We start from the raw sequence: 22,919 nt of genomic DNA, 5'->3' as shown, positions 1-22,919 counted from the left end.
CAAACACATTTCCCTTTGACCAATGTAAAAACTTTCTCAGACTTCACAGGAAACCAGTATCTTAGGTCAGACATTTCACAATGTATGTCTTAAAACACTCAAGCAGACTTCAGACATAGTAAAAATATAAATTGATTTTCTAATTAATAATGATATCTAGGTATTAAAATTAACCATAACAAAGGGTAAAAGGGAACCATGCAGGGGCGCCAGCATTAGTTACATAATAAAAAGGAACATTCTCACCCATTCAACGCGGAGTATGAAATGGATGGGTCCTAAGATATTTAGATCCGTGGCAATGCTCCTGACGATTCTGAGTGGGTTAGGAGTTAGCCCTTTAGATCCCTATAATGGGTTGATCTGTCCTGAAATCCTATTTGCTCCTGCCCTGACAAGAGCAGTCCACAGGTATCCCTATAATGAAAGTCCTGCACTCTCTCTATGTGCGTCCCGACGCATTTCTTCCCTTAGGAGTCATCAGGGGGATCAATAGCACATGTGGTAATGGATGTAGAGAGTTCTTGGTGCAGTAGTTTCAGATACTACTGGCCATGCCATCCTACAACAAATGGTATCAATTAAAACGTCAGCTCACCACACACAAAACAAGCCCTGACATAGCGACATCGATGGAAAAATTAAAAAGTTAACTCCTTCATAGCATGTACCATACATACACTCATTAAAGTCCAAGGTATAAAGTCAGACACTTCAAGATACTGCACACAAAAAAATCTGTTTCGGCATCAGACCGCCAGATAGGAAGAGATTCTGACACATCAATAATAAAATCATTCAAAAATATAAAAGATAACAATAAAAAGACAAGGTAAAAAAAAACTCCATAACAAAAAATGGGGTTGGAAGAGGAGGAATATATAAAAAGTATTTATACCTTTAGGGGTTTATCCCCTTAGGCATATTATGTGAGGTTTGGTTATATATTGCGTATCCCACCTTGAGGCCCCTTTTTTATGTTATTGAGCTGATATACTGGAGATTTACTGTGTTTCCAACCCCTTTTTTGTTATGGAGGTTTTTTCTACCTTGTCTTTTTATTAGATATATACAACACTGAATGTAACAGTATAAGACACTGACCATATTCAGACCCGCAGATCAGCAGGCCGATCAATAATCGTGTACTTATTATATGGACCAATGTGGAATGGCAGACCATTCGGTAAGACACATGAATAAAGAGAACCACCGAATGATAGGTCCAATCGAACAAAAGTAATTAATTAAATACCTTTATTAGAGTTATGGTTAAAGTGACACTACATGCACAAGGAAAGCCGCATTACAGTGACCATACAATGTTGTTATATTGCAATGTGTGCTGGACTATAGAATATGCTGGTGAATACCAGGGTAGGTAAATACAAAACAGATGATCAGTTATACTATAGATGGAAAAAAGAGGAGCAAAATAGGCTTGGGTCACCAAATAAACAACTCCAGGTAGCATATGAATGGCCAAATCATGTATACATATTTAACAATATGGAGAGGAAAATTCCTATGTACTCCATATCAATGACCATTCATGTGCCCCATACACATCTATGTAATAATCAAGGTAATCAAAATACTGACTCAGATCATAAAAGAGTTAAGAGTATATACCTGCACACTAGTCCATCAAATGCCACATCAGAAATGAACTACAAAAGGAAATAATTAAAATTAATATCATACAGAGCTTGATTACGTAGGCTATCCGGTGCTTGTTGATTGGTCATATCAGTATTCTTATACACGCTGGTTCATATGGACGCTACCCCCTGACGAAGGACGTGTGTCCGAAACGCGCGTCGGGGTTACGCCGCTTGGTGCCGTTTACATACGCTGGACTAGTGTGCAGGTTTATACTCTTAACTCTTTTATGATCTGAGTCAGTATTTTGATTACCTTGATTATTACATAGATGTGTATGGGGCACATGAATGGTCATTGATATGGAGTACATAGGAATTTTCCTCTCCATATTGTTAAATATGTATACATGATTTGGCCATTCATATGCTACCTGGAGTTGTTTATTTGGTGACCCAAGCCTATTTTGCTCCTCTTTTTTCCATCTATAGTATAACTGATCATCTGTTTTGTATTTACCTACCCTGGTATTCACCAGCATATTCTATAGTCCAGCACACATTGCAATATAACAACATTGTATGGTCACTGTAATGCGGCTTTCCTTGTGCATGTAGTGTCACTTTAACCATAACTCTAATAAAGGTATTTAATTAATTACTTTTGTTCGATTGGACCTATCATTCGGTGGTTCTCTTTATTCACTTGTCTTTTTATTGTTCTCTTTTCTATTTTTGAACAAATAAAATTGTATAATTTTATTATTGATGTGTCAGAATCTCTTCCTATCTGGCAGTCTGATGCCACAACAGATTTTTTTGTGTGCATGCACCATACATGTACAGCACAAATTGGAAGTTTGTGTATGGAGCGGGTTCAAGGTGTGAGCATGTTGCATTACTCAGCATATCATGGTCCCCGATTGTTAACCTGTTAAATGCCATTGTCAATCTCTAACAGCGGCATTTAACATGCGCCGGCATGGGATGCGCCCATCGGTGCGCCCATGATGTGATAGCAGGTCGCCAATGGGTTGCAATGACAGCAGGGGGTCTGTTGGAGACCTCTGTGTTTAACATGATGGAGATCATTAGAAGTCCCCTAAGGTGACTATTAAGAACAGTGAAAAGAAAAAGAAAAAGGTTTTAAAAAATATGAAAATAAATAAATAAAAGTTCAAAACTCCTACCTTTTTCCCCATTAAAATAAAAATTCTGAAAAAAATAATTAAACGATCAGTAAACACCATAAATGAAAAAAAATCAAGAATGACAAAATGAAGTTTTTTTGGTCATAGCAATTCCACAAAAAAATGCTGTAACATGCGATCAAAACGTCACATCTATCCGAAAATGGTATCAATAAAAACACTGTCAAGCCTCACACAAAATAAGCAGTCACTTAGCTCAACTGACTAAAAAATGAAAATGTTACGGGAAAATGACGACACAATCAAAAACATTTTTTTGCAAACTTCAGATTTTTTTTCACCACTAAAATAATTAAAAAACTGGACATGTTTGGTATCGCCGTAATTGTACTGATGAGCAGAATCATATTGTGAGGTCATTTCTACCACAAAATGTACACCCTAAAATTAATTTACAAAACACAATGTCAGAATTGCGTTTTTTTCACAATTTCTCCCCACTTGAAATTTTTTCCCGTTTTTCAGTTTATCTGCCAAAAACAAGCCCTCACATGTACGTGGACAGAAAAATAAGAGTTATGGAGGAGATGAAAAAAACAAAAATGCAAAAACGGAAATTAGCCTGTCGTGAAAGGTTTAAGGCTCACAGTGCATGGCAACACCGATTTTGTTTTCTCCACTTTAAAAAAACAGAACAAAAAAACTACAAAAGTACTTACAGATGTGTAGAATCATATTGACAGGTCATGTATACTGCACACTGAATGCCATAAAAAAAATCCAAGAAAACATATAGATCCTAGCAGTGGCACTGAGGCATCAAAGCAACAAGCTATTGGGGGATAGATCTAGAAGTTGCACTGGGGCCCACAGGACTCTCGTTATGCCCTTGTTAGTAAATAAAGTAGTACAATAAATATCCTCCACTGATTTCCTATGCCTTGGTCTTAGACGGTAAAGTTACAGAACATTCTTATTCCATTTTCTTTTCTAGATTTCATCACATTCATTGCATTTGTATGAGACAATACTGGTATCAGCCACTAGATGGCAATGTTGTAAAGGATGACAGTAAGGAATACTTTTCATTTGGATAAATTATTTTCTCATATATGTATTATTAGTACCAATAGTAACAGGCAGCACATTGGACTATTCATATATTATGCACATGAGTATACATAGAAGAATAATACATATAATAATAGTAGGCATTCCTACAATATATATACATAAAGAAATGAACTGGAATATAAGTTGGTGTGCATGCAGCATGTAAGCGCATCTTCACACCGGCCACTAAAAAGACAAAATCCCAAGATAAAAACATAATAAGCAAATACCCTGCAGTAAATAAATCAAAAGCAATAGTGCATGAAAATAACATAGGGTTCTTTTTGATTAAAAAAAAAATGCAAAAAGTCATCCCACCATGTCACAGTGACCCTATTCGGGATGGTCCTAACCTCTAATGGAGGAAGAAGCCCCTCCGTTCTGAGTTAGTGTATGTCAGTCATATTCATGTGAGAATTATCTTTATACATCTCTGCTTCATAATAATAGTCTTTTTTTGCCTACTGTAATTGTGCATAATACATAATACAAGAATTCAGCTTGGAAATAAACCTTCTCATATCTTCATACGTGCCTCCTGCAGTCGAGTCAAGGTATCTGATGAATCTCTTTGTGTAAGTACTTGAAACCATAAAAAGGGTGTCTTAAGAGCCCACACACTCGCAGCCTAGTTATGGAGTCAGAATAGCATACATCCTAGATTTGATTGTGCAAATTTTTTTAAAGAAATAAATCGGCTCAAAGAATGTGGTGCATATGACAAAGCATGCCCTGCAGGCTTTGCGAAAGCAAAATTGTGTTAGCTTCAGCGCCGCATGATTTGAGATGTTAAATGCCATGAAATTCAACACTACATATGTTGGAGCATCTGTATGAGCAGGGTAAAGTGGTGACTGATTATATCATGCAGCAGACAAAATAGAGCTAGAGCAGTGGGCGGCGCTTGCTCAGATTGAGAATATCGCTTTCCAATGATGCTACTGTGCATGCGCCGCTGCTGGTGCCATTTTGCTGGAGCTAAAAAAAAAATTGGGCTCTAACAAAATGGTGGTGGTGCATGCGCAGTAGAATATATCAGCAAGCGTTGTTCTCAATCTGCCTGTGGGCTGTAGTATTAACTAACGGTCACAAGATGTCACTGTGTAGAATGTAGGTGAAAGGTGAAGTTTGCCCAGTAACACAACAGGCATAGAGACAGTGTGAGAGTTAATTAAGTGTGAGGACAGCCTATAGTGGGTGGGCACTTTGGGAATCTCTGGGTAGTTTTCAGAAACAGGAAGAAGTGAGTTCAGTTGTGAGTGGAGAGCGGTGACAAGCAGCAGGATCGGGTCAAGAGCTGTTAGGGACAACGTGGGCCTAGAATCCCAGGGCAGTGAATTGCCAGAGAACTCCTCCGCACGAGTCTCCTTTGCCGGCCTGGGAACCTCAAGATAGATGTCGGGGCCTGGGGGCACATTCTGACTGGGAAGCTACAAGAGAAATTGGGCTTAAAATCTCAGAAGCGGAGTGAGATGGAATCCGAATATACTGCTAGTGGTGGAGAAAAATCCCTAGATTCTCTGGAAGACCGTTGTTCAAAAAGTGCTGAGTTATTTTGTAAGGCCACGGCCCCACTATCAGTATTTGGTCAGTATTTTTTCTCAGGAGTGGAAGCCAAAACCAGGAGTGGGTGATAAATGCAGAATTGGTGACTTGTTTCTATTCTACCTTTTCTCTGATTGTTCGTAACCTGGTTTTGGCTCCTATTCCTGAGAAAAAATACTGACCGAATACTGACCAAATACGGATAGTGGGGCCGTGGCCTTATAGGGATTGTCTAGTCTAAACAAAGATTAAATCAGGATTATAAACCGAATACAAAGTGAGAGCTCGTCCCCTAATCCAGGGTTCCCCAACTCCAGTCCTCAAGGCCCACCAACAGGTCATGTTTTCAGGATTTCCTTAGTATTACACAGGTGATAATTGCATCACCTGCACAGGCAATAATTCCATCACCTGTGCAATACTAAGGAAATCCTGAAAACATGACCTGTTGGTGGGCCTTGAGGACTGGAGTTGGGGAACCCTGCCCTAATCCATAAACTTCCAATGTGAATTATTTTCTCTTGCGTTATTGTCCTCATGGTAATAACTGTAAGATTGTCAGATCAAATTTGAAATACACATTCTATATTTGTAATAAGCTGGCTCACTGCCTTTGATGTGGACTTGGCTTGCCGACAGATGATGACTGTAATAATCAGCTATCATCTGCATGTAACAACTGCGGGTGAAGCGGAGCTCCGCCCGTGGCTGTCAACCTGTCAAATTCCGCTGACAATCTGTGACAGCTGAGGGGCATTGTGACACACTGTTTTATTCGCCCATCGGCGCACCTGTGATGTGATCGTGGGGCGCAAATAGTTTGCCATGACGGCCAGGGGTCTGCTGAAGACCCCTGTGCCTGTCTTGATGGTACTTGTGTGAAAGCCAGCTTCTGGCCGGCGTTCATAGGAGACTGTGATTTTTGTTATACACAGTAATAATATAGTATTGCTTTGTATAGTACAAGTGATCAGATGATGGCTAGTTCAACTAGCAAATACAGAAAAGGATTTAAAAAATATGAACAAAATTAAAATATAAACGTTCATATTATCCAGCTTTACCCCCATTTAAAATGAAGAAATAAAAAAATTACACATATTTGATATCGCTAGAATCGTAAAAGTCTTTTCCTTCAATATATAAAGTAAATTAATACGATCAGAAAACGGAGTAACGAGAAAAATATCAAAACACCAGAATTGCTGTTTTTCGTCTGCAGCAACAACGCAAAAAATGTAATAAGAGGCGATCAAAACATAGCATATACCTTAAAATTATATCAATAAAAACATTGTCACTACTGCTGAAATGTCAGAAGCAGAGCCGAGTTCAGCCGCCCCCCTTCCATTGTGATATCCCAATAATTAATTTTTCCGGCAAATACCCCAGGTTTTTGCAACTCCAAGAATGAAAATTGATTTACCCCCTTTGAGTGTTTCAAAATGTTTGTCAGCCTTTAAGTCTTAGAATTAATTGCCCAATAAAACTTATCCCCAACATGGGTTTGAAAAAAAAAACAACTTTCCGCTCCTACAAGAAAATCTGTTCACAGTACCCCCGTATTTACAGTTGTCATGATCCAATCCCATTATAAAGTCCTAATGCAATTTATCCATTTTAGTGACAATTCTTAAGTCCCCCAAGAAATGACTCCAACTATGATCGCCTTAATAAATTAACACCCTTAATTTCCCTCCTTAAACATTCATTTTTAAATTTGTACACACCAGACCAAAATGTAGCCATTGACGAGTCACTTATGAGCTTGAAGAGCTTCATATATGGAATTAAATTATATAAAATGTGTGAGAGTACAATGGGGTGCACATGCACCTTTATCATTTATGAAGGTAGGGTAAAGCGCTGTGGAATTAATGGCGCTATATAAGTGAATAAAATAAATAAATAAATAGGGACCGCCAAATAAATCCTCTGAGCTGCCCACAGACAATTGCCATCCCGGATAAAAATGTTTGGGGACTAAATGATGCCATTTTTGCATCAAGGGTATCATGTGTACATTGACAATTATACCATTATAACCCCCATTTAAATCCCTCCATGTGGCAAATAAAGTGGTGTTTTGGGCAGTCCATTAAAACCAAGTAGGTTTTTCATCACAATTGGCGCCCAGACGTTTGGAGGAGGGGAGTGGAGATGTCGGGTTTGTAGGAAGAATGGTAGAAGGAGCAATTCCCGGCATTATTGCCCATGTGCCGATCACAACCAGGCCTTTGTATCACCCTCTCTTTAGAGACTTACCACACATCTTACAATTAAATTGACATGGATTACACCAAATTGTGTGGTAGGGTCTATTTTTCAAATAATTAATATTTATATTTTCTGTTTATTGGGCCCCAGTAGAGAGGATTTTTTTATGGAACAAGTAATAAAAAAAGAATATATTCTCAGTAAAACCCTATTTCACAACTCCAGGCCATGATCATCACATACCAACCTATTATTCAGACAAATTCTCGTCCACATCCCCTGTATACTCCAGAATGTAGACCCCACAAATGTCCTTGAAAATTCAGGTCATCTGACAATTAATTCCTGGACTTGATCACCCGCATAAAAATTGCATTTTTTGACCATTTATTTTAGATTGACTGTTTTTACAACTATGTTTTGCTGCAAAAAACTTTTCTTTACATTTATATTACTGTTTGGTAATTCGGGCATGATAATTTTTATTAGAGGATCTCTAATAATGAGGTTATTCTGTATTTATACACTATGGGCTTTACTGCTTGGTTGTTGCTGAACCTCTTATACCAGACAATACCTTTAGAATTTAGTAGGTGATTGGTTGTTTTGTGCATATAGTGGTTCCTACCTTGGCGGGCGGGAGCCGGCTATGGTGTAACATGTCGCTTAGCATATTCGTCCCTTATATAGGGATTGATGGAGCTAAACAGATGTTACACAACCAGTCTCTGAAAGATAAATTTGTCATTCTAGCCCTGCTGATGTTCTTTTATCTTTGGAACAAACTCAGGTTTGCCACATAGTTGGCAATATTTTCCTCCATATTTCAAACAATTTACCCTTCACTCCAGTACAGTTTCTTTTTCCTGCTACAATATACGCAAATGTGGGACAACTACTTTGTTAGCAAGACCAAGTTTTATAATCAGTAAACGTGTTTTTAAAGGACATGCCTTCCTCTGTACGTAATAATTTCCTGTAAGGATTTTCTTGTTTAGTAGCTCAATGTCTCTGTAAGCTTTGAATGGGTCCTGGAATTCGTTCACTTCTACCCTGAAGACCAAATGGAGCACCATCTATTTTTATAGGCACAGCTGTGTGTCCAGTACGCACATTGGTGCCATATTGGATATATTTCTGAACACAGAAAAACTAGTGCAATAAAATTAGATGTGTGTTTCTCAGAACGTACAAAAAAAGTAACAGTGGAAAAAAATTATAATTTTTCAAACTAGTGTTGCATCAACTGCAGCAAAAATGGTGATATTAAAATACTCACTAGATAAATACATTAGATGGTATAGTTTTCAAAAAAGTTATTGGGGGGGGTGTCTGTTATTCCACAAGGGCTCTGCATATATGACAATCTATTCCATACAGAGCCAAATTTGTGTTCCAAAATTCAAATAGTGCTCCTTCCCTTTCAAGCTATGCAGTTTGTTCAAACGGAACTTTTTGACTACTTGTGGGAATCGCTGAAGTCAGAAGCAAGTGCATAACAAATTGCGGAGTCCACTTTTTCATGTTACCTCTTGTAAAAGTGAAAAATAAGGGGCTAAAGCAACATTTTCGTGAAAAAATTAAATTTTTGAATATGATGACATAATGATAGAAAATTCTGTGTAGTACCTCTGGGTTCAATTTGCTTACTATACTCTTGGATGAAATCCTTGAATGGTGTAGTTTCTAAATGGGTCACTTGTGGGTTTTTTTTTGCTGTTTGGGCATCTTAAGACCCCGGAAAATGCAACATGGCATCCGCAATCTATTTCAGCCAAATTTGTGTTCCAAAATTCAACAACAGGACTCTTTCTCTTCGGAGCCTTGCTGATTGTCCAAACAGAACTTTTTGACTACATGTGGGGTATGGACTTGGTAAGAAGAAAGTGGGTAACAAATTTTGGGGTCCAATTTCCCTTGTTACCTCTTGTAAAATGAAAAATTTGGAGCTAAAGCAACATTTTAGAGGAAAAATTATGATTTTTCATTTTTGCATTAATTCCTGTGTAGCACCTGTAGGATTAACACATTTTATGACAACAGTTTTGTAGAATTTGCGGGGTGCAATTTTTAAAATTATATCACTTTTTGTGAGTTTCCAATATATAGGCCCCTCAAAAACTGTTTAAATATGAATAGGTCTCTAAAGAAACAAGGTATGTAAATTTCTTGAAAAATTGCTTCTAAACTTTTAACCTTTCTAAGATCCTAACAAAATAAAATAACGTTTGAAAAATTATGCAGATGTAAAGTAGATATATGGGAAATAGTATTTATTAATTATTTTGTACAGCATGACAAACTTGTTTAAGAATATAAAAATTCAAAGTTTGAAAATTGCTAATTGTTCAAAATTTCACCAAAATCCTGATATTTTGACAAATAAATGCAAAACATATTGACCTTAATTTACCTCTAAAATAAAGTACAATGTGTCAAGAAAAACACAATCTCAGCATATGTTAAAGCATTCCAGAGTTATTTCCACATAAAGTGACACATGTCAGATCTCAAAAATTGGACTTGGTCATTAAGGTCAAAATTATCTCTATCACTAAGGGGTTCAAATTTGGCTGGTTGCTGATCAAAGGGTGCAGCATTTCAGAGTATGCTTATAATGCAGTAGCGGTCTCTCAGTCATGCTGCCCATGATTTGGGCAGCTGGATTCAGCGGACATCTCTTTAACTTGTTTCTTTTTCCATCATTACCAAGATACATGAAGGGATGACATTTTTTAGCAATAATACACATACGACAATTTTTTATTATGGAGTAGAATGATGGAGGTGTATGGGAAATCTGTATTGATATCAACATTATAAGTCACATTCTGATTTACATTGTTTTATGTTCAATGACTAGTGCATATATTTACTAAAATTACTGATTGTTAAAGGGGCTGTCTCACCTCGGAGAACCCCATTAATTTCAGCTAAGTTCAGTTCTTGGCCCTTATAATCCTAGAAAAGAATTGCTACAAGTGGGAAGAAAAGGGATAGCACTGTGGGAAGGTTCAGGATAGCAGTTTGTGTTCCACTTGTTAGCATGCCCTCCACCCTGGACCATGATCCATTGTTAGGTTGGGGCTCCATACCGAGAATTTTGCACATTACATTGTAAACATCGACTGCTCTGATTGGTCCAGATCTGAAGTTCTTTCTAAAATCTGAGAAGACAATTAAATGATTAACCTCTTTTCTACTGCTTGTCTTTGTAAATGGCTTAGGAATCTGATGTCTCTAATATATTTTCCACCAGCCAATTATACACAGCTAAAAAAAAAAAAGACTGCTGAAATTGTATAATGAAAATTTATACTACTTTTATTATGGGTGTCAAACCCTAGTAAAGATGTCTGGTTGCAGTCAATAAATACAAAAAATGCCATTCAATAAATGGAAAAGATTTGCCTTTCAATATGTAGTGCCATCTGCCCAAAACTGCAGACAGTTCCTATTCCAATTGTCGTATTCAAAAGAATAGGAGTTGTTCTGCAGTACCCGGCAGCCGCCACTACACATTAAATGGAGCTGAGCTTTGCAACAACTCAAAGCTTTTGTGCCAGAAAACTGTCGTAAAAAGCTTTGAAAAGGCGCAACCGATTGCTCAAAATGTTGCAACTTTTGGTATTTTCATGTCATTGGCGCCCAGCTCCAACAAAGTGGGTGGAGCTGAGTAGGACAGTGTGCCGTGGTGACTCCCTCTCATCAAACTCATGATGAGCAGTGGTTTATTTATGCCACAAATCTTTCACCAGTCCCTGACTGGAGTAGGATTTGTGGTGAGGCACACACAGAGGCGCACGTGAATCAGGCGCAATGCACTCCACCCGCCTCCCCCCCACTAAGACCAGTGTGAAAAATGCAGGTCTTGATGAATTGGGGCCAAATTGTTTACATCTGGTGGCTGGTGATCAGTGGGGGTGTTGGTGTTTGAGCCCCTCTAATCTCATATTAATTACCTATCTTATGGAAAGCTTTTCAATATGTCATGACTGGACAACCCCTTTAAGTATTTGAAGTGTTAAAAATGGAAATGTGAACTCCACATGCACTGACATAGCTAATTTTAATGCGCACAACACATTTATACAATTCTGCTATATTGTGAAATAGAACTACACAACATAACAGGAAAAACAGCTCAATCAATAGTTACCTGGGCCAGATGCCAAAAAAAATCCTCTCATATCCATCAACTCATTGTCATATCCATGCCACCCATGCTGCCAGCCTTGATTAGACGCGGTGCCATTATTCCAGTAGGGAAGTTTCTCTTTACTCTAAAGAAAATATTATTAATAGGAACTACACAAAACAAACCATTGGAAAGTAGAATCATGCCCACCTCTGTTATGAACCAACCCTGTTCAGCTACTAGAGTTATTGGTGGCACAAATCTTCCTTTCTTGTAATAAAATCGATCTGGTATCTGGTCCTTTTCATAGACATCCATGTGCTGCACATCTTTCAGCTGGTTGTACACCTGTCAAATGCCACAAGATACTGTAAGACCACTGTGCCACACTAAACATTTGTCAAACAGACAAACGACAAACACTCATTTTTGTTTTTCTTAGTTTGATGTCTTTTTTACGATCTCTAAGGGCTATGGATTAGAAGACACATTTTCAAACACAGCATCAGAGAACTGCTAGCAATGGCATAGTGATCGCGGTCGCAGGGGGATGCGACTGCGATCAGTCCCGGAAGTGAAGAGGGCCTGCCTGAATTCCAGGGCAAGTGCCACTTTTAAACGTATCCATGTTTTCAAGACATCACACTAAATTGCGCCGCATGCGTCCGGCTGCAGACCGCAGGAAGGAACAGGATCATGCCGCTCAACGTGGGAGAGGGATGAGGAGAGTTTGACTTTACTTTTTTTTTTATTAAAACTTTGAGCCTAGGAAGGCACAGAAGGGAAAGTAGACACAGAGGGGCATTATAAAGAGGGGCAGAATTATTGTTTTCATTCTCAAAAGGGGACAAATATTCTAATGAAGCAAAAAGGGGCATAAATTGTATTTAGGCACAAAAGGGGACAAAATAATTGTATAGGGCATAATTATGTATAGGGGGCAACAAACTGGGAGCATTATGATTGTTCAGAGGCATATGGGAATCAAAATATTTTAAAAGGGAAATTATTGTATGGGGATACAACCGGCATGGGGCCCCATTTCTGTCCGGAGGCATAAAGGGGGCATTATGTATAACTTTGTTATTACAAGGAGTGCAGTGTTAATTTTGGGGGACCAAAAACTGGAATATAGAAAAGAGAGTGAAATTATTACCATGTAGGAAACTATGAAATTTGCTTAGAGGTGGGTAAAAATGAGGGGGGTAGTAGAATAGCGAAGAGCCAAAGATGTCTGGGTGTTACATTCTGCAGAAACAAGAATTCATCATGGAATTCTGGTCCAAATAGAGAATAATCAGAGAGAACGTCACTTTAGCTGTACAGTATACACATATAGGGTATACAGAGCGCCGGTGTACAACTGGTATCTACCACCTAGATATCACTGTATATTTGTAATATTGGTCACTGTGACTCCCCGGCGCCTGCACAATAGAGCACTGCGGCGCTTTGCGCATTCTCCGAGAGGTGAGGGAAATATGGTAAACATGGACATACAGTGGTGGGCAAAAGTATTGGCACCCCTGCAATTCTGTCAGATAATACTCAGTTTCTTCCTGAAAATGATTGCAATCACAAATTCTTTGGTATTATTATCTTCATTTAATTTGTCTTCAATGAAAAAACACAAAAAGATTTGTCCTAAAGCCAAATTGGATACAATTCCACACCAAACCTAAAAAAGGGGTGGACAAAAGTATTGGCACTGTTTGAAAAATCATGTGATGCTTCTCTAATTCGTGTAATTAACAGCACCTGTAACTTACCTGTGGCACCTAACAGGTGTTGGCAATAACTAAATCACACTTGCAGCCAGTTAACATGGATTAAAGTTGACTCAACCTCTGTCCTGTGTCCTTGTGTGTACCACATTGAGCATGGAGAAAAGAAAGAAGACCAAAGAACTGTCTGAGGACTTGAGAAACCAAATTGTGAGGAAGCATGAGCAATCTCAAGGCTACAAGTCCATCTCCAAAGACCTGAATGTTCCTGTGTCTTCCGTGAGCAGTGTCATCAAGAAGTGTAAAGCCCATGGCACTGTGGCTAACCTCCCTAGATGTGGACGGAAAAGAAAAATTGACGAGAGATTTCAACGCAAGATTGTGCGGATGGTGGATAAAGAACCTTGACTAACATCCAAACAAGTTCAAGCTGCCCTGCAGTCCGAGGGTACAACAGTGTCAACCCATACTATCCGTCGGCGTCTGAATGAAAAGGGACTGTATGGTAGGATACCCAGGAAGACCCCACTTCTTACCCCGAGACATAAAAAAGCCAGGCTGGAGTTTGCCAAAACTTACCTGAGAAAGCCTAAAACGTTTTGGAAGAATGTTCTCTGGTCAGATGAGACAAAAGTAGAGCTTTTTGGGAAAAAGCATCAACATAGAGTGTACAGGAAAAAAAAGAAGCATTCAAAGAAAAGAACACGGTCCCTACAGTCAAACATGGCGGAGGTTCCCTGATGTTTTGGGGTTGCTTTGCTGCCTCTGGCACTGGACTGCTTGACCGTGTGCATGGCATTATGAAGTCTGAAGACTACCAACAAATTTTGCAGCATAATGTAGGGCCCAGTGTGAGAAAGCTGGGTCTCCCTCAGAGGTCATGAGTCTTCCAGCAGGACAATGACCCAAAACACACTTCCAAAAGCACTATAAAATGGTTTGAGAGAAAGCACTGGAGACTTCTAAGGTGGCCAGCAATGAGTCCAGACCTGAATCCCATAGAACACCTGTGGAGAGATCTCAAAATGGCAGTTTGGAGAAGGCACCCTTCAAATATCAGGGACCTGGAGCAGTTTGCCAAAGAAGAATGGTCTACAATTCCAGCAGAGCATTGTAAGAAACTCATTGATGGTTACCGGAAGCGGTTGTTCGCAGTTATTTTGGCTAAAGGTTGTGCAACCAAGTATTAGGCTGAGGGTGCCAATACTTTTGTCTGGCCCATTTTTGGAGTTTTGTGTGAAATGATCAATGATTTGATTTTTGCTTCTTTCTCTTTTGTGTTTTTTCATTGAAGACAAATTAAATGAAGATAAGAATAGCAAAGAATTTGTGATTGCAATCATTTTCAGGAAGAAACTGAGTATTATCTGACAGAATTGCAGGGGTGCCAATACTTTTGGCCACCACCATGGGACGCGAAGCCTGTGAAAAACAAAGAAGATAAAACTACATTTCACTGCATTCAGACCTCTACTATGGGCCATACAGGTATGTATAGATTTACTTTTCTATACCCTGTATGCCCATAGTAGAAGTCTGATAACTCCAAAGTTGTTCCAATTTGATACTCAAATCAAAAGGTCATTGAAAGTACAATAAAAAAAAAAAAAGCACATTTAAAGGGAACCTGCAATACAGATTAATCTGCAGGTTATTAGCATTCTGACATCATGCAGCCACTACACTGCCACTGGCAGCCTTGCTCTTTCAGTCAAAGGGGTGATGCTGGCGCGGTTTCAGTCACCGCTCAGTGCATAGACTGTGTATCGGCCCCACCTCCGTGACTGAAAGAACAAGGCTTCCTGGGGGAACAAAGTTAATTTCCTCCTGACAGCGGAGCTCCCAGGGTGGCAGCCACACTGTGTCAGAACTCTATTATCCTACAGATTAAACCCATATATGCAGGTTAATAGCGTCATTTTACATGACAGGTTCCCTTTAAATGTGCTTTTTTTCTTTAGTTCCTTTGAGTCTCAAATTGGACATCACAGGAGGATGGTCCTGCAGTCACTTCTCTTATTTTACATGTCAGGTTCCCTTTAAGGAGAATGATATGTAATTTACTTCATTTAAAAAAAATTACTAAGTGGTTAGGGCTTAAAGATATATTTATAAATGGGTATCGGACAGCCCCTTTAATGATAAGTATGGTGGTATTAATCGGTTAATGTGTGGTGATAGTATGTGGTCATGGTGTGGTGGTATTTGTTTTTTTTAGTGGTAATGTTGGTAGTTCGCTCATTTTTGTATGGTAGCATTTGTTACTTATATAGTAGTATTTGTATCTGTAAAACGCTGTTGTCTGTATATATTTGTGTGCTCTTCTCTTATGAGGGAGGAGGAAAGTAGATCTTTATGGACCCAAGCAGAGCCACAAGGGTGCGCGCATTCAGAGCTACAAACTGGTTGTTGTAGAGGGACCCCTAGGATTCTAGTTATACCCTTGATTAGCTAATTCAGCATTCTTATGTATTAGGCCTCATTCAGACATCCATTTTTCTGTTGATCAGAGTTTGGTCCGAGTGTCAGTTTATTTCGTATGTGGAAAAAAAAATAAAGTTGTCCACCTTCTCCCCTCTGACAGTCCGTGAAAATCAGACAGCACTCTGATCATTTTTTCACAGACTCATAGATTTCTATTGCAGATTTTGATTTGACCCTTGGATCAAAATCAGATATTGCTCCGTTTTTTTTTTTTTAACAGACTACTCAGTCCAAGGAAAAATTCGGACCTGTGAACAGACCCATAGATTATCATAGGTACAAGTTCTATCCATGAAAACCACAGATAGCACTTGTATGACAAAAACTGATGTCTGAATGAGGTCTTAGCCATGACAGCTACAAAGACAATCTCTCACTCTGGATACCTGGCACATCCATGCATTACAAAGACAGCCCATCGCTATAAATAAGAATGATGTAATGCATAATTTCACCTGTTGTGGCGCTGTAGGGAAATTAAATAATTGTTGCTAGGCTCACAAAAATTACATTAGATCAACAGGAATTCCAGTAGCAGATTATAATCCACTTATTTTGGGAACTCTAGTAACAAAAACTAAATTGATTAAAGGGGTTGTCACTTTGGTTACATATTTTGCTTACAGGCAGCTCCTGCTGTGCTTTCTTTATAATAGCTGGTTTGTGATGATTTTATTTTTACATTTAAAAAAAGTTATTTCATTCTATAAAGAGACAACTGGGACAATGAAATAAAACCTCAATGTGCTTTTCACACCGACAGCAGACTAAATGACACCTTAATAGTGTTGAGCGAGTATGTTCTGTTAACCCTTTCGGCGAGTATGCTCAGGCCGAGCTCCGAGTATTTACAGCTGCTCTGTGATACTTTAAATCGGTCCCGTGTGCATGATTTCCGACTGTTTGACAGCTTCAGTACATGTGAGGAATGTGTAAGAAATAGACATTCCTCACATGTAATAAAGCTGTCAAACAGTCGCAAATCATGCTTCAAACATAACACCGAGCAGCTGTAACTACTCGGTGCTCGGTCCGAGAATACTCGGCTAAAGGGTTAACAGAACATACTTGCTCAACACTACACCTTAACACAAAAATATCCTGAAATCACTGACAACCAGAATATGCATGAAGTTAAAATGAATGTAGTAATGTGACCAAACAGTGAGCTTTGATGCAGTAGTACAGAAGAGGGCCACATACCTCGGCGTGCTTACCCTCCGCAGGCCACAGACTCACAGCAGGACCGCTGTCTTTTATTTGTAAAATGTCATTAAAGTCAATATATTTTTCGAGTTCTATCACTTTCTCCATCCAGAATAAATCTGTCATGCCATGGTCAGAGAAGAGAATGACATTTACTTTATCCTTTAGTCCACTCTCCTAAAAAAAGATAAATAAGTAAAAAAAAATCTTAAGTGAGAGCAGTTCTTAGATAATTCTCAGTTGCACATCCAAAAACATCTGTGTACCTTGTCTTAGTCTTGCTACTATGTAGCGATTTTAGAGCTGGAATTTGGACATTTTGCATGTGGCCTCCATTGAAGGGAGTCTGTCAGCAAGTTTTTGTTATGTAATCTGAGAGCAGCATGATGTAGAGAAAGAGTGTCACAGTATAGTAATTGGATTTCCAGGGACAATGGACTCCTACCCTGTCCCTCAATCTAGGGGAACCCTAGGCTATCCCTGTTCCCAAGATTCCCCTTGAAGGTGTGGATGCCGGGGTCTCTTACCTTGCTATGCTCCTATATGAACACTTATCTGTTTCCTCCCCACCCAGGGAGGTATGGGACAAAAGCGTATGGAATAACCCAAACCAGAAAGACAGGGGGAAACAGGGGTAAAAGAAAACTACTATCATACAAATACACTCACAAATGACCGAGTGGGAAACAAGGGAGGAGTAGGTCGGAAAAACCAAATGGGAAGAGGATTAGGAGAAAATACCCACAAACCAAATCCATGCAGATATCTCCTGAAAACAACTCGTAACCGCCTGCTCCAAACTCTGAACTCTTCATCAACTCCAAACCACGAAGTGGTAAGCTATCACTAGTAAAAAAAAAAAAAAAAAAAGAAGCAAGGAGGAGAGTTCATATACCTGCATGGAGTAACAAACTCAGAACAGCTGATACAATAAAGACAGAGCACTCCAGGAGTCCAAATAAGCAGCAACAGAGCAAATAAAGCCAGAACTGCTAATTCATTTATTTGTAGATTTAAATAAAGTTATTTCATTCTATAAAGAGACAACTGGGACAATGAAATAAACCTTGATGTGCTTTTCACACCAACAGAAAACTAAATGACACCTTGAGGCTATGTGCCCACGATGCAGAAATGCTGCATATTTTTTCCGCTTCTCCCTGGCAGGAAAAACGCATGCGGATTGTACATGCGTTTTTTACATGCGTTTTTCCCGCCAGGTAGAAGCGTTTGTCAAGCATTTTTGCATGCGGGTTATCAAGCGCTTTCCAAGCGATTTTAGCATCACTTGGAAAGTGCTTGACAACTTGTTCACACTATATAAATCCATGCAACCGGCATGGATTTATAGTAGTGTGACCAAGTTAGTTAAAAAAAAAGAATAAGAATGGTAAAATATATAAAAAATAAAGTTTATACTTACCCTCCGGTGTCCTCCCGGTGTTATCTCCGCTGCGTCCGGTGTGTTGGGCGGCTCGCGCTGTTGTGAAGGACCAGCGGTGACGTCATTGAGCCATGTGATGGGTCACATGACTTAGTGACATCATGGCAGGTCCTTCACAACAGCGCGAGCATTGCAAGAGACCGGACGGAGCAGACAAAACACCGGGAGGACATCAGAAGGTGAGTATAAACTTTATTTTTTATTTTAAATTCTTTTTTTTTACAGTTTCTATGGTACCCAGGTCTGGATGAGAGTCTCCTCTCCTCCAGACCCGGGTACCATCCGCACATAGAAACACATAATATCAGTCTGTACAAATGTACTGACACGGATATTATGCGTTTCAATGCAAGTCAATGGCGGCGATTACGCTGCGTGTCCGCAAAATTAATGGACATGCAGCGGATTTTTGAGTGCAGCATGGGAATGCGGCTTCTGATTGGGGACCATGGGGGGCGGATTAACAAGCGTTTCCCAAGCGTTTATGCTGCGGAAATTCCGCAGCATAAACGCTTGGAAAACGCATAGTGGGCACACAGCCTAACACCAAAATACCCTGAAATCACTAACAACCAGAATATGCATGAAGTTAAAATGAAGCTGATCTAACTACCGCAGGTGTACAGTGGCATGTAAAAGTTTAGGCAACCTTGGTCAAAATTACTGTTATTGCGAACAGTTAAGTAAGTTGAAAATGAAAGGCCTAAAGTTAAAGATTATACATTTCCATTTTATTTCAGCCGCAAAAAAAATATATATATATATATATATATATATATATATATATATACACACACATACATACACTGTATTTTCATATTTTTCATTTTAAAAATTGCAAAAAGGAAAATGGGCCGATGCAAAATTCTGGGCACTCTGCATGGTTAATACCTAGTAGCACCCCCTTTTGAAAGTATCACCCCATTTTGAATGTATCACAGCTTGTAAATGCTTTAAGTAGCCAGACAAGAGTCTTTCAATTCTTGTTTGAGGGATTTTCATCCATTCTTCTTTCGAAAATTCTTCCAGTTCTGTGAGATTCCTGGGTCGTCTTGCATGCATGGCTATTTTGAGGTCTAGCCACAGATTTTCAATGATGTTCAGATCAGGGCCATTGTAAAACATTCAGTTTGCACCTTTTGATGTAGTCTATTTTGGATTTTGACGTTTATTTAGGATCATTATCCATTTGTAGAAGCCATCCTCTTTTCAACTTCAGCTTTTTTAACCTCTTCATGACCTTGGCATATCCGCCGGGTGCCAGCTGATTCTGACAGCTGGCACTGAGTGTCAGGAGCGGTGCCCTCACTGTTCCTGGAAATTGAACCCCAAAAAAGGCTGTGATCGCAGCATTTAGAAGGCATGCAGAGGAAGCCCCCTCTGCTCTCCAATCGGTGCCCCCTCAACGTCATTGCGGGGACCCAATCATTGCCATGGTGACCCGATGTCACCAAAGCTAGCAAACTTGTTACACCATACTCAGAGCATGGTGTAGCAAGTTTGTGTGCAGGGCTGCGCTGACAGTTTGTAAAGCATAGCAATGCTCTTCCATTGCTATGCTTGATAAGCGATCAAGCTTCAAAGTGAAAGTCCCATAGTGGGACAAAGTAAAGACAAAGTGAAAAAAAAATAGTAAAAATAAATATATATACAGGTGCATCTCACTAAATTAGAATATCATCAAAAAGTCATTACAAACAGAGTGATCTATTTCAAGTGTTTATTTCTATTAATGTTGACGATTATGGCTTACAGCCAATGAAAACACAAAAGTCATTATCTCAACATTAACAGAAATAAACAATTGAAATAGATCACTCTGTTTGTATTGTCTCTATATAATATATGAGTTTCACTTTTTGTATTGAAGAACTGAAATAAATAAACTTTTGATGATATTCTAATTTAGTGAGATGCACCTGTATGTATATATTTGGTATCATCGTGTCTGGAACAAACCAACTTATAAAACTAACCCACTAGTAAACCCCTTTAGTTAACACTGTAAAAAAAAAGAGGCCAAAAACTATGCTTTATCATCATACATCTGAACAAAATGTGGAATAAAACGCGATCAAAAAGACGACTGTAAATAAAAATGGTATGTCTGAAAATGTCAAAAAACAAGCTGCTATACAGCTCCATCAGCGGAAAAAATAAAAAAGCTAGAGCTTTCAGAATAAGACGATGCAAAAAAGATTATTTTTTCTTAAAAAGATTTTATTGTGTAAAGCAGGAAAAGAAGATCTGTCCAGCGATGATATTGTTAATAAAAATCCATTTCTCTTTATTGAATAAAATGTAAAAGATAATACAGTGGATACAATCAAGAGCAACTACGATGCACCCTCCATGGGCATCCAGATCGACGCGTTTCAACTCGTTAGGTCTTAGTCATGATCATCGCTGGACAGATCTTCTTTTTCTGCTGTGCATATGCTCGACCCGGACCAGGGTGGTTCCGTGCGATGACTCTCCAAGGAAGTTTAACTCACTGGTGAGCTGACTCTCCCTACCCCTATTTTCCTTTGTGAGTATTTATTGTGTAAAAGTGCTAAACAAAAAAATATTCGTACTGACCCGAAGAATAAAGCTGCATTATCAATTTTACCACACGCGGAACGACATAAAAAAAAAAAAACCCACAATTCCAGAATTGCTGATTTTTGCTCATTTTGCCTCCCAAAAATTGTAATAGAAAGCGATAAAAAATGTCATATGTCCGAAAATTATACCAATAAAAACGTCAACTTGTACAGCAAAAAACATACATGCACATAACTTTGTCGGACAAAATATTGAAAAATTATAGCTCTCAAAATATGGCGATGCGTTTTTGCAAAAAAAGCATTTTTAAGTGTGTGACAGCAGCCCCAAAAAATAAATAAAGTCGTCTAATCACTTATACTACTTGAGGAATGGCGTAAATAATTAAATAAAACCAATTCTTCACCTGCTGTTGATTTTTTTCATTCTGCTTCCCAAAGATTGCAGTAAGGCTTGGCTAACATTTATCCTGTTCTACGCTGAGCGCTTACAGCGGGGTTTCCGTGTAAATCTCTGAAATATGTGATTCAGATGGAACTCCCGGCGGAAGATTCCCAATAATGAGGCAGATGGAGGCACCGTGGATGCCGTCTGGCCTGTGATCCCATGGTGTCCGTTTTATTAGGCGTGCATAAAAGTGCTGCCAACAACAGTTCGGTGTACCTCTGAAAAGAAGGACACCGCTGAACAGAGGCAAGACGGAGTCCAGAGTAACTCTGCTGTCTCATTATAGTGAATGGATCCCTCGGGCGTTATCATGTCACTCAGGGATTTAGATGGAAACCCCGATATAAGTGCTCAGCGTAGAGCACAGGATAAATGTGATCCAAAATGTTATGTAAAATGTTCCCAACAAAAGCTTCAAATCAATCCACAAAAAAAGCAAGTCCGTCATCTGTTAACGGAAATATAGGGGCTTCCACGTTACTGGTAGTACAAAGGCTCTGGAAAACCAAAATGGCTCCTCGCCCCCCCAAAAGAAATTCAGCAAATTCTGTTCCCCCAAATCCAAATGCCCCCTCCCTTCTGAGCTCCACAGTGTGCCTAATCCGCAGTTAGCGTCCACATGTTTGGCATTTCTGTAGCGATGAGAGCCCGCTTAATTTACGGGTGCTTGTCTCCAGAAGTATGAGCTGGTCACAATGTACGGGCACTACAATGTACTGGTCACTACAATGGCAGTTTTCAATTTTCATTCAGCAACATCCACTGCTGCTTGTTTCTGGAAAACACCCACGGAGTCAAAATAGTCACTACACCTGTAGATAAATTCCAAGAGAGGTGTAATTTCCAAAATGGGGTCATCTGAGGGGGGATTCTGCTATTCTGGCATTTAGGGTCTCTGTATACAGAGTCTGCAAACTATTCCTTCTGGTTATCGTCGTAAGCAGTACTGTACAGCCACATATGTGGCATTTCTGCTTTCAGCAGAAATTGTGGGACAAATTTTGGTGCCATTTTTACCCATTTCCCAGTGTGAAAATGTCAAATGTGGGACTAAAACTAAATTTTGGTGGTAAAAATGTAATTTGTTTCTTCACTGCCCAATAGTATAAAATTCTGTGACCCACCTGTGGTGTCAATATGATTACTGCACCCCTAGATTAATTCACTGAGAGTTGTAGTTTGTAAAATGGGGTCTTTTATGGGGGCATTCTGCTGTTCTGGCACCAATGTGACATGGCACCCTCAAACCAGTCTAGCAAAATCTGTACTCCAAGTTTCTGAGCTTTGAACTGTTCCTCAAAA

General features: G+C 39.1%; 1 protein-coding gene across 2 annotated transcripts in view; it reads right to left on the bottom strand.

Annotated features, from left to right (window-relative positions):
- Positions 1 to 315: 315 nt before the first annotated feature.
- Positions 316 to 22,919, bottom strand: part of ENPP6 (ectonucleotide pyrophosphatase/phosphodiesterase 6) — a 67,940-nt gene continuing 45,336 nt past the window's right edge. Inside the window, exons 5-8 of one of the 2 annotated variants that reach the window (XM_073642778.1) lie at positions 17,177 to 17,356; positions 11,976 to 12,113; positions 11,787 to 11,910; positions 316 to 562 (exon numbers count right to left, since the gene is read on the bottom strand). In XM_073642778.1, coding sequence (XP_073498879.1) covers positions 546 to 562; positions 11,787 to 11,910; positions 11,976 to 12,113; positions 17,177 to 17,356 — 459 coding nt within the window. In that variant the 3' untranslated portion in view covers positions 316 to 545. Of the gene's footprint in view, positions 563 to 9,885; positions 10,795 to 11,786; positions 11,911 to 11,975; positions 12,114 to 17,176; positions 17,357 to 22,919 lie in introns of those variants that run through there. The other variant, XM_073642772.1, reaches the window with a different exon arrangement.

Source organism: Phyllobates terribilis, unplaced genomic scaffold (genome assembly GCF_046119375.1).
Source record: "Phyllobates terribilis strain yellow unplaced genomic scaffold, ASM4611937v1 Scaffold_1__5_contigs__length_1240528914, whole genome shotgun sequence".
NCBI lineage: Eukaryota > Metazoa > Chordata > Amphibia > Anura > Dendrobatidae > Phyllobates > Phyllobates terribilis.
Note: the sequence above shows the minus strand (reverse complement) of the source record. Positions and strands in the feature narration are given on the sequence as shown.